The 12,152-nt window shown below is 37.4% G+C and overlaps 1 protein-coding gene across 7 annotated transcripts in view; it reads right to left on the bottom strand.

Annotated features, from left to right (window-relative positions):
* Positions 1 to 4,254: 4,254 nt before the first annotated feature.
* Positions 4,255 to 12,152, bottom strand: part of CCDC15 (coiled-coil domain containing 15) — a 79,957-nt gene continuing 72,059 nt past the window's right edge. For 6 of the 7 annotated variants that reach the window (XM_055305775.1, XM_055305774.1, XM_055305776.1 and 3 more), the window contains 3 exons: positions 6,668 to 6,841; positions 6,372 to 6,520; positions 4,255 to 4,982 (listed from right to left, as the gene is read on the bottom strand). In XM_055305775.1, coding sequence (XP_055161750.1) covers positions 4,861 to 4,982; positions 6,372 to 6,520; positions 6,668 to 6,841 — 445 coding nt within the window. In that variant the 3' untranslated portion in view covers positions 4,255 to 4,860. Of the gene's footprint in view, positions 4,983 to 6,371; positions 6,521 to 6,667; positions 6,842 to 7,821; positions 7,877 to 12,152 lie in introns of those variants that run through there. The other variant, XM_055305780.1, reaches the window with a different exon arrangement.

Genomic DNA, 12,152 nt, shown 5'->3' with positions numbered 1-12,152 from the left:
ATGTCTGCCATTTACCCTATTTTAAATAGTGGGCCCAAATTTAATCCTGTTATCCCCCCCAGAAATCAAAATCTATCTCAACAAGGCTCACTTCTTACATTCAGGCCTCTTCATTTCTATAGGTCCCTGCTCATTTAGAAAACTTATAGAATGTTTCCTCCCAACTGGGATTTCACAGACTTGTAAATTCAGGCAGACTCTTGGATTCCAGGCTTCTTTCCAAAGTGCATCTATCCAATTCAAACAGGATTCACCACACATGATCAGTAAGGATCATGAATTGGAGTTCATCAAAATTAAGAGCTTACTCCTTGATAGCTACTAGCTATCCTAGCATTCTCGAACCCCACAAAAATAAATCATTAACACTGTTTACATATTACCAAATTACAATGCAAAATCATACTCATACCCAAGTGAGATTTATGTTCATACACTAAACTTAGAGGAAGAAGACTTGAAAGCTGCTTAATCTTATGCAGGATTTAATCCCATCATTATTTCACTATTAACTTGATGTCAGACAAATTAATTCACCTATCACAGATACCTAAACTAAAAAAATAGAATAAGCAAAATCTTGTTGTACGAAACCAAACAAATAAGAGCCAATACAACTTAGAATTATAGGAGTAAAAGGTTGGTCTTGACATCTGAAAATCAATTAATGTAATATATCTTGTTAAATAGGAAAAAAAAACCCACAATAATCTTAATAAATACAAAAAAATTCCACAAAAATAAACACCTTTTCATAATAAAAACACTCAACAAATTAGTAACAGAATGTAACTTCCCCAAACTAATAATGGGCATTCAGGAACCCTTTATTAAAAGCCATTACTGGGGCACCTGCCTGGGTGGCTCAGTGGGTTAAGCGTCCAACTTTTTATTTCAGCTCAGGTCATGATCTCAGGATTGTGAGATCAAGCCCCATGTCAGGCTCTGTGCTGGGCATGGAGCCTGCTTAAGATTCTCTCTTTCCCTCTCCCTCTGACCCTCAGCCCTCACTGTCCACCCACTTCACTCTCAATCTAAAAAAAGTACCTTTATTAAAACCCACAGCTAACATCATACATAATAATGAAAGACCAAATGTTTTTACCCTAAGCCCAGAAACAAGACAAGGGTGTCACTCATCATTCCTATTCAACATGGTACTGGTTGTTCTACTCAGGGCAATTAGACAAGAATAAGGTATTCATACTGGAGAGGAAAAAATTATCTCTATTTGCAAATAAGAAATATATATATATATATATATATATATATATATATCCCAAGAAACCTCCTAAAAAACTATTAGAAGTAAAAAAGAGTTCAGGAAGGTTGCAGAATACAAGATCAAGATACAAAAATCAATTATATTTTCTATACACTTGTAATGAACAATCTGAAAATAAAATTAACAAAACAATTCTATTTAAAACAGCATCAAAAAGAATAAAATATTTTGGAATATATTTAACAAAATAAGTACACATTTTATGCTCTGAAAACTACATAACATTGTTGAAAGAAATTAAAATAAATAAACACATAGATTAACAGAACAGAGAGCTCAGAAATAAACCCCTGCATTAATGGTCCGTTAATTTTTGACAAGTGTCACATCAATTCAAAAGGGCAGGTAAGTTTTTTGAACAAATGGTGTTGGGACAACAAAAGAATGAAGTTGGGCCCCTAACACTATACACAAAAACTAACTCAAAATAAATCACAGACCTAAATGCAAGAGCTAAAACTCTTAGAAAACATAGGAGTGTATTAGGATTTGGTAATGGATTAGGTAGTGGTTAAAGCAACAAAAGAAAAGCCAGATGAATTGGAGTTCATCAAAATTAAGAGCTTTGGTGCCACAAAGGGAATCATCAAAAAAGTGAAAAAAACAAGCTCCAGAATGGGAGAAAATCTTTGCTAATCATGTCTGAGAAGGGGCCTGTATGTAGAATATACTACCCCTCGTAACTCAATTATCAAAAGATAAATAACCCAACTACAAAACAGGTAAAAGATCTGAAAAGATAGTTCTCCAAAGATATACACAGGGCTGATAAGCAAATGAAAAGATGCTCAACATTGTTAGCCATTGGGAAAATGCAAATTAAAACCACGTTGAGGTACCACTTTACACCCAGTGGGATGGCTATAATCAAAGAGACAGATAAGGACACATGTTGGTAAATGTGAAGAAATCTGAACCGTTAAACACCATAGGCAGGAATATAAAATGGTGCAGCCACTTTGGAAAAGTTTTCAATTCCTCAAAATGTTCAACATAGAGCTACCATAGGACCCAGCATATACACTCCTAGGTATTCACGCCCAAGAGAAATGAAAACATATGTCCATAGAAAAATTTGTCAATAAATGTTCATAGCAGCATTCATAATAGCCAATTAATAGAAACAGCCCAAATGTTCATCAATTGCTGAATGAGTAAATAAAATGTGTTATCCACAGAGTGGATGGAGTATTACTGGGCAAAAAGGAGCAATGAAGTATTGATACATGTTGTAACATGGAAAAATCTTAAAAACATTCTACTATACCAAAAATTCTATATATCGTATGATTCCATTTATATGAAAAGTCCAGAATAGATGCATCTCTAGAGACAGAAAGTAGGGTGGTGATTGCTTAAGGCTGTGGGTGGAGAGAACAGAAATGGAATAGGTGTAGAGTTTTCCTCCTTAAAATTTTTAATTGTGGTTTAAAAAAAGCCACATAATCTAAAATTTACCACTGTAATTGTTTTTAAGTGTACAGTTCAGTAGTATTAAGTAGATTCACATGATTGTAAAATAGGTCTCCACATCATTGTAAAATAGATCTCCGATAGTACTAAACAGATTGTAACACAGATTGCAAAAAGGAAACTCTACCCATTAAACAACTTCCTGTTTCCTCCTGCCCTCAGACCCTGGCGATGACTATTCTGTCTCTGTGACTTTGACTACTCTAAGTTCCTCATGTAAGTGGAGTCATACTGTATTTGCCTTTTTGTGACTTTACTTCACTCAGCATAATATTCTTAGTGCTCATCTATATTATAGCATGTTAGTATTTCTTTCCTTTTTAAGGCTGAATAATATTCCATTCTGTATGTGCATCACATTTTGTTTATACATTCATCTGCTGACAGACACTGGGTTACTTCCACTTCTTGGCTATTGTGAATAATGTCACCATGAACATGGATATGCAAGGGTCTGTTCAAGATCCTGCTTCCAATTATTTTAGATACATACCAGAAGTGGGATTGCTGGATTATGGGGGCATCCCCTTAGAATGACAAGATGATTCTAAAATTTGACAGTAGCTGATAGTTGCGCAATCCTAGAATATACTAAAAACCACTAAATTGTACATTTCAAATGGGTTAATTACATGGTATATGAATTACACCTCAATAAAACTGTTTAATACAACTCAATGCTGAATCATTGATATAATTAAAGATTTTGACTGAACTAGATTATTAATCTGGGTAAATAACCAGTCAATCTTGTCATACAGGTAATTTTGACTCTTATTTTCAAAGACCTGGCTAGATGTTTAGGAGTTTTTTGAGACATAACTCAAGTGCTTCTTCAACACTAATTATTAGAGAAAACTAAGAAAAAGGAATTATCTGGGATCCCTGGGTGGCTCAGTGGTTTAGTGCTTGCCTTCAGCCCAGGGTGTGATCCTGGAGTTCCAGGATCAAGTCTCACATCAGGCTCCCTGCATGGACCCTGCTTCTCCCGCTGCCTGTGTCTCTGCCTCTCTCTCTCTCTCTCTCTGTGTCTCTCATGACTAAATAAATAATATCTTTAAAAAAAAGAAAAAGGAATTCTCAATATCTTTAATTCAATACTAAGCTTTTTCATATTTTGCATCAGGAAATACTATGAAGAAATAACAAATTCATGCTAACAATAGCAATTTTTATTTTATCTGCACTGTAGGTATGCCATTCACCAGATTTTTAAAAGATAGGGATAAATAAGGCAGGACTTTACTCACTTTGACTTCAGATTTACTTTTTTTTTTTTAAACATTTATTTATTTATTCATGAGTGACACACAGAGAGGCAGAGGCATAGGCAGAGAGAGAAGCAGGGTCCCTGCGGGGAACCTGATACAGGACTCGATTCTGGATTCCAGGATCACATTCTGAGTGGAAGGCAGATGCTCAACTGCTGAGCCACCCAGGCATCCCCAGATTTACTTTTTGGATAATGATTTCACATAGAAAATGCTCAAAAGACAGAGGGTTTATTCACTTTATTTTTACAATACAAAATTATAAAATTAAAAAGTTTTAAGTCCAATGTCATTGAGTAGGGAAAGAGGTACTAAGTTTAAAAGCCAGGAGAGAAAAATCTTGAGAAAAAAATGTACATCAAATTCAGATTCTTCTCACTTCTAATTGTTATACACAACTAGAAAAGCTATCAGCAATACAGATGGCCACTGATGCTCAGAAATTCATTTCATCATCTTCTTTTTGGCTTTATCTAGACATTTTCAATCTTGTCAAGACTCAAAGTCAAGACTTTAAGAAAGACAAAATGAGAGAATCTCAAAGATTTCTCATGATCTCTTCTGACCAGAGCAGAGCTATTGGTCTGACTGATCATTTGAAAACAATGTACTCCATACAGTTCATGACAAAAACACAGGTTTGGAGGTCAACTTTCAATTTCAGTTACAAGCACAGACTGAAATAATTGTTATAATCTAGTTATAGAGATGACTGTCATATGTGACAGTCCTTCTTACCAGATTACACATTTTAACAGCTTTTCCTAAATAATCTCTCAGGGTTGATTTTAAGTGAAGAGTGAAACACTAACAATTGGATTCAGATTCTCATTACAGATTTTTCAAAGTCCGTCTGTGTGCAGAAGCCAAATTATGCATGGCGACTCGAAGAGTTGAGGTCCCCTCAGGGATATCACAGGAATTGATGACGGAATGCAGTGCCCGGGTATATGCTGCAAATAGAGGTTTGCACAGTGATGAATGAAATCAGATTCTAAATTACTCTCCCAATCTCTTTCCCATTAGTACTGCTTCTTTACCAAGTCTCATAGGTATTTTGTCTATTCATTGAATAAATATTTATTGAGCACTTAGTACACGCCAAGCACTCCATGAGGACAGAAAAGATAATGAAGAGAATGAACATACAAATTATTAAATTGCAGTGTAACACTCTCAAACTAGAGGCATATACAAAATATCATCACAGAAAGAAGTTCAGAATGAATGAAAAATACATCTAGGAAAAGATGGAAAAGATTTCCAGAAGTAGTAACATTTAGGATGGTCTTGAAGGATTAGTAAGAGTAAAGGAAAGAAGGCCTTCTAGGCAGAAAAATACATAGTGTAAAATGTATAAAAAAGTGATATGTACTGGGAAATAGCAAGTTTGATAAGGCTTGAGTGTCACCTGGGGCCAGAGAGAAAATATGCCAATATGGCATACATTTTGTACTGTAATGGTGAACCCTCAAAGTTTTAGAATAGAGGAAGGGCATGATAAGATTTGTGTTTTTAAAATTTAACTCACAGAACTGATGAGAAATTTGTATCACACGGATGGGGCAGTAGGAGTACAAATACTGGCAGTATTTTTGGTGTGTACATGAAGCCTATATTATCTCTACACTATGTACATCAATATATTTAAGGATGGCCTGGAAACAGAAACATTAGTGCTAATAAGAAGGACTCTGTATTCTCAAGCTGGAACTTCTGAATACAGAGTTTATATGGGTCCTCATATTCCTCAGTGTCACTCGGCATAACTGGGAGTCTAACATGGATATGGATGGTAATAAGTCTATCTTAAGTGTCATGAAAGTTTTCGATAACAGGGAATTCAACTGGACAGAGGCCTAACTTAGATGGCCATAAAACAGAAGCTCTAGGGAAGCCTGGGTAGCTCAGTGGTTGAGCATCTGCCTTCGGCTCAGGGCGTGCTTCCGGTCCTCACATCGGGCTCCCTACATATGGAGCCTGCTTCTCCCTCTGCCTATATTTCTGTCTCTCATGAAAAAATAAATAAAATCTTAAAAAAAAAAAAAGCTCTAATTTCTTCATTTATAGGAGAACCTGGAATCCAAGTCTCCCAACAGTGGAGTGGAAATATTTCCCTAGCATAAATGGGAGACAAGAAGATAGCAGACCTCAAAAAGGATTATAACTCACTATAATTGTTTTTATTGCCTCAGAGTTGTTTTATAAGGGGTTATAACAGTCTCTGATATATACTAAATACCCAATAAATGCTAACTTCCTATTATCACTACATTTATTGTTTAGTCTTTTTTTTTTTTTTTAATTGCCATCAGGCTCAACCATTCCTTTAAGAAGCTTACCTCTATGGTTTTTATAGAAAATACAATTGTTGGCACAGGTATCAGGATGAGCATCCCAAAAGTCAGGACCACAACAGCAGAGGGGAGGTAAAGTAATATTATACAGTCGCATTTTCTCCTGGATCTGGGCTCGTAGAGCTTCCATATATCTATAAAGATACAGTTTGATCAGGCAAAGTGAACCACTAGGAAGAGAATGAGCATGAGTTCCTATTTTTACTACCAGCTTTAACCGTTAAAACTATTTCATATCTCCGTACCAATACAAAGACTTTATGCCGAACTTTTCAAAATACCTTTGGCATTCCTTTTCTCTCTGTTGTTGTTTTTCTCTGGCTCCTTTTATTTCCTCAAGTTGTAGCTGGGCTAGTATCTCACTCATCTTCTCTGAATATGGCTCTTCACGAAAGTTCATTCTTAGTATCCTCTGTTCTTCAGCATAACGCTGCTGCTCTTTCTTCTTCTTAATTCTGAGAATAAAATCCTAACATGGTTAGGAATTTCATAAAATAATTATTGAGAATTAGCTTCTAGACCCAAATGATTCAAGGAATTCCCAGAGATAAGAGTCAGGAAACCAGTGTAACACCCTTAGAATAGCCTCAGAAATTCCTGCTGGCTGATCTGAATTTATTCTACAGCTCACATAAATATACAGCCTCTCAAATGCCAATGACCACTGGTTACATATAAAAAAGTTTTTCTGGGGGATCCCTGGGTGGCTCAGCAGTTTGGCACCTGCCTTTGGCCCAGGGCACGATCCTGGAGTCCCGGGATCGAGTCCCACGTGGCTCCCGGCATGGAGCCTGTGTCTCTGCATCTCTCTCTCTCTCTCTCTCTCATGAATAAATAAATCTTTTTTAAAAAAAAGTTTTTCTGTAAGAATCCAAGTACAAAAGCTTTCTTACCTTAAACAACAAATAAATAGGTAAGTCAACCAACCCAACCAACTAACCAGACAAAACACAAAAACAATGGTTTTTATGGCTCTCGACATCAGGCAATGAGAAATAGTGATTCTTGATGGATGGTAAACAAATGAAGTGAGCCCGAAACTGCCCAAGCCTATTGCCTTGAAAGTTTCCAGGCAGCGGCACAAGGTGAGAGTGCAAAGGTAGAGCCTGGTAGCCTCCCTGAATTATGAAGATGGAGCTGAAGGTCCAGGGACACAAAGGCAACTAGAGTTCATAAGAGGGAACACTAGAAAGGAGAGAGCTGCTCAAGAGAGAAAACATGGAGATCTATAGAGGGTCTCCTTCTAATACACAGCAGAGTACTCTGACTTATTTGAGGAAATAACCTGAGGCTAGGGACAGAATCATCAAAACAGGTAACAAGGAACATAGCCTTGTGCTCACACAGAGCTGGGAATAGTGCCTGTTCTCACCAATCAGACTTGAAAAACTCATAATGCACAGGGCATTCGGTAGAGTTTTCAGGATGATCTTACCTCCACAGTGGGGAATAATGATTAGTCCTCAGCTGAGCACTGCACCAGACACAACCTAGTAAATCATAAAAGCAAAGCCCCAAAGTAACTTAATTGCACCCCAAAAGCTCAGAAAAATTTGTAAGAATATAGATATCTAGCAACCAACAAGGTAAAATTCACAATGCTTGACATCTAATCAAAGATTACCAAGCATGTTGGGATGCCTGGGTGGCTCAGTGGTTGAGTGTCCGCCTTTGGCTCAAGGTGTGATCCCGGAGTCCCAGGATTGAGTCCCACATCGGGCTTCCTGCATGGAGCCTGCTTCTCCCTCTGCTTGTGTCTCTACCTCTCTCTCTCTCTCTGTGTCTCTCATGAATAAATAAATAAAATCTTAAAAAAAAAAAGATTACCAAGCATGCAAAAAAGCAGGAAAACATATTCATAATGAAAAGAATAACCAATCGGAAAAAAATAACCAACCGGAATCAACCTAGAACTGAGTTATTAGAATTAACACAGGAACACATTAGAACAGTTATTATGTCTACATTTTATGCATTCAAAAAGTTAAGATATAAAAAAGATAAATCAAACTTTTTGAGGTGAAACTACAATTTCTGAAATGAAAAATACACAGGACAATAAGCCTATATCTAATGGAATCAAGAAGTAATAACCTTTCAAAACAGAAAGCACCAGGCCCACATGGGTTTGTGGAAGAAATTATACCAGTCCTCTACAATCTTCTTTCAGAGGAAAGAAACAGAAAGAATATTTAACTCATTCTATAAAGAGGCCAGCACTAACCTAATAAGAAAACCAGACAAAGATATTACAGGAAAAGAAAACTAGAGGGATGTCTGGGTGGCTCAGTCAATTAAGTGTCTGCCTTCAGTTCAGGTCATGATCTCAGGGTCCTGGGATTAAGCCTTGCATTGGGCTTCCTGCTCTATGAGGAGTCTGCTTCTCCTCTCCCCCTGCCCACACCCTGTTTGTACTCTCTCTGCCTCTCTCTCAAATAAATAAATAAAATCTTAAAAAAAAAAAAACTAGAGATCAGTATTTCTCAGGAACATAGAGACAAAAATTCTCAAAAGTCGAAACCAACAATGTATAAAAAGAATTATATGCCAAGACCAAATGGGACTTATCCCAGGAATGCAAGGCTGGTTCAACATGAGAAAAAAACAAACAAACAATGTAATCTATCACATCAACAGGCTAAGTAAGAAAAAGCACATGACCCTACAGATATATGCAAAAAAGCACTGGACAAGATCCATCACCATTTGTGATACTCTTGGTAAAGTAGAAATAAAAGGAACTTCCTAACCTTGATAAAGAGTATCTACAAAAAACCTACAGCTAGGGCAGCCCCGGTGGCTCGGTGGTTTAGCGCTGCCTTCAGCCCAGGGCAGGATCTTGGAGACCCAGGATCGAGTCCTGCGTCAGGCTCCCTGCATGGAGCCTGCTTCTCCCTCTGCCTATCTCTATGTTCTCAAGAATAAATAAATAAAAAATCTTTAAAAAAAAAAAACCTACAGCTAACATCATACTAAAAAAAAATGATGAAACGAGAAACCTGCCCACTAGACTCAGGAATAAGGCAAGACTGTCTCCTCTCACCATTCCTTTTCAACACGGTACTGAAAGTTTCTGAAATGCAATAAGACAAGAAAAGGAAATACAAGAGAAACAGATTGGGAAGGAAAATAAAAAGCTGTCTTTGTTTCCAGATGACATGACAGTCTATGTTCTTCCCAACCTGATCTTACAGATTCAATGCAATTCCAATAAAAATCCTAACAAGTCATTTTACAGATATTCACAAACTGATTCTAAAGTTTATATGGAGAGGCAAAATTCCCAGAATAGCCAACATAATACTGAAGGGATAAAACAAAGTTGGAAGATACACACTACTCAACTTCAAGACTTATTACAGGGGATCCCTGGGTGGCGCAGCGGTTTAGCGCCTGCCTTTGGCCCAGGCCGCGATCCTGGGGACCCAGGATCGAGTCCCACGTCGGGCTCCCAGTGCATGGAGCCTGCTTCTCCCTCTGCCTGTGTCTCTGCCTCTCTCTCTCTCTCTCTCTCTCTGTCTCTCTGTGACTATCATAAATAAAAAATTAAAAAAAAAAGACTTATTACAAAGCCAAGTAACAAGACAATGTGGTATTGGTGGGAGAATAGATAAATAGAACAGGATGGAACAAAGAGTCCAGAAATAGGCCCACCTTAATATAGTCATTGACCTTTGACAAAGAAGCAAAGGCAATGCAATGGCACAAAGACAAGTCTCTTCAACAAATGGTGCAGGAACAACATGGAATAACCATGTGCAAAAAATGAATCTAGACATAGATAGACCTTATACTCCTCACAGAATTAACTCATAAAAGGGTCACAGAATTAACTGTAAAACACAAAACTACAAAACTCCTAGATAGGAGAAAATCTACATGACTTTGTGTATGATGTTTGAGATACAACATCAAAAGTATGATCCAAAAAAAAAAATAAAAAAAAACCACAAAAGTATGATCCATAAAGGAAATAACTGTTAAGCTAGGCTCCATTAAAATCAGAAACTTCTGCTCTCCAAAAGGCACCGTCAAAAGAATGAGAAGACAAGCCACAGACTGGGAGAAAATATTTGCAGAACATATCTGATAAGACTATTAACCAAAAAGACAAAGAACTCTTATAACTCAACGATAAGAAAACAAATCTGATTTTAAAATGAGCCAAAGACCTGAACAGACACCTCAGCAAAGAATACAGTGTTGGCCCTGAACAACACTAGTCTGAACTGCATACATCCACTTACATGTGGATTTCTTTTTATTTCTGTTTCTTATGATTTCCTTAATAACATTTTCTTTTGTCTTACTTTATTGTAAGAATATGGTATATAATATATATTATATAAAACGTGTTAATCAGCTATGTTGATTATGTAATTGTGAAGGCTTCTAGTCAACAACAGGCTGTTAGCAGTCAAGTCTTGGGAGTGTTAAAAGTTACATGTGGATTTCTGACAGTGTAGAATATAACTGCCCCTAACTCCCATGTTGTTCAAAGGTCATATGATTATGGGATTGTGCCTTCGTGATGCGAGAGTGAGTGAATTACTGACTGACTGACTGAATGGTCAGGTTGCCCTTTGGTGAACATTAATATGGAAGACAAATATCTTCCTATCTTTTGCCCAGAAAGGTCTGTACATTAACCTCTTCCCCAGACCTTCTTTTCACCAACTTTCCAATAACATTCCTTTCAACCAAACCACTGACCACAGCCCACGGATCAACATGAACTCTTACCTTTCTATAAGCATAAAAGTTTAGGTTAAGTGAATGGTAACAGATCTTAGATCACCAAAACAGTCATAATGGCCATTCAAGCAATTCCCAGACTTGAGCCAATTTACAGAATGAGAACCTCTTGAATGAAGTGGAGTCCAGGTTCCCCTGAGAAAGGACCTTGCTACATTGCCAAAATTTTATACTGTTAATCTACTAGCCAGATGCCACAGGTCTCTGTGAGTCAGACTCCTGTGATTATTGCTTTGGCTCTGTTGTCCAATTATAGTAACCACATTCCTCTTGTCCTACCACTCCAGAACCACACCATCTCTACTGCATCAGGGATCCCAGTTTGATGGTTGCAGTTCCTATTATAATGTTTGGATTACAGAGAAGAATGGTCACAGAACTCTTCAAGGATGCTGAAGTTCCCCTCACAAATTCCTCACCGTGGCAATGTAATTCCTCTTGACCCTCCTAGAGTTGGGAACACATCTTATCTAAGTCCATTCTAACATACCAATCTCCCTAAGCTTTCGGATACCTTCATCTACAATATGTCAAAGCTATTCTGGCAGTTAACTTCATTTTGTGTAGGTTACCTTTGGGTATATGGTTTAGTCAACCAACCAAACTGTTAAAGACCTCTAACCCTTCAATCTCAAACTGAATTTGGAGTCTCTGCTGAGTGGGCCCATACCAATAAGTCTGACTCAACTTTATATTCCATCCACCATGATCCTATCCTTTTTATCACCTAGTCTATACATACTCCCCAGATTTCTCTATGTAGAAGTTGAAAAATAATGTAGTTTTCTTAGAGTGTAGTGTAGCTCGTCATAGGTCACACTTTGTACCTCCCTTGGGGCCTACTGGGACTTGAGTCTAGTTATAGGTTGAGAAACTAAGAGTGCTAGTAGAGGAAGCAAATTAATACAGGCCCAAATCAGGGCAGAGGCTACCAGGATGGGTAGGAGGTGTGACAGTTATTTTTATGTCTCAACTTGATTTCAAGGATCATGGGACGCACATTATTCTGGG

Source organism: Nyctereutes procyonoides, unplaced genomic scaffold (genome assembly GCF_905146905.1).
Source record: "Nyctereutes procyonoides isolate TBG_1078 unplaced genomic scaffold, NYPRO_anot_genome, whole genome shotgun sequence".
Lineage (NCBI taxonomy): Eukaryota > Metazoa > Chordata > Mammalia > Carnivora > Canidae > Nyctereutes > Nyctereutes procyonoides.
The sequence above is the reverse complement of the archived record's forward strand: the minus strand, read 5'-3'. Positions and strand labels throughout refer to the sequence as shown.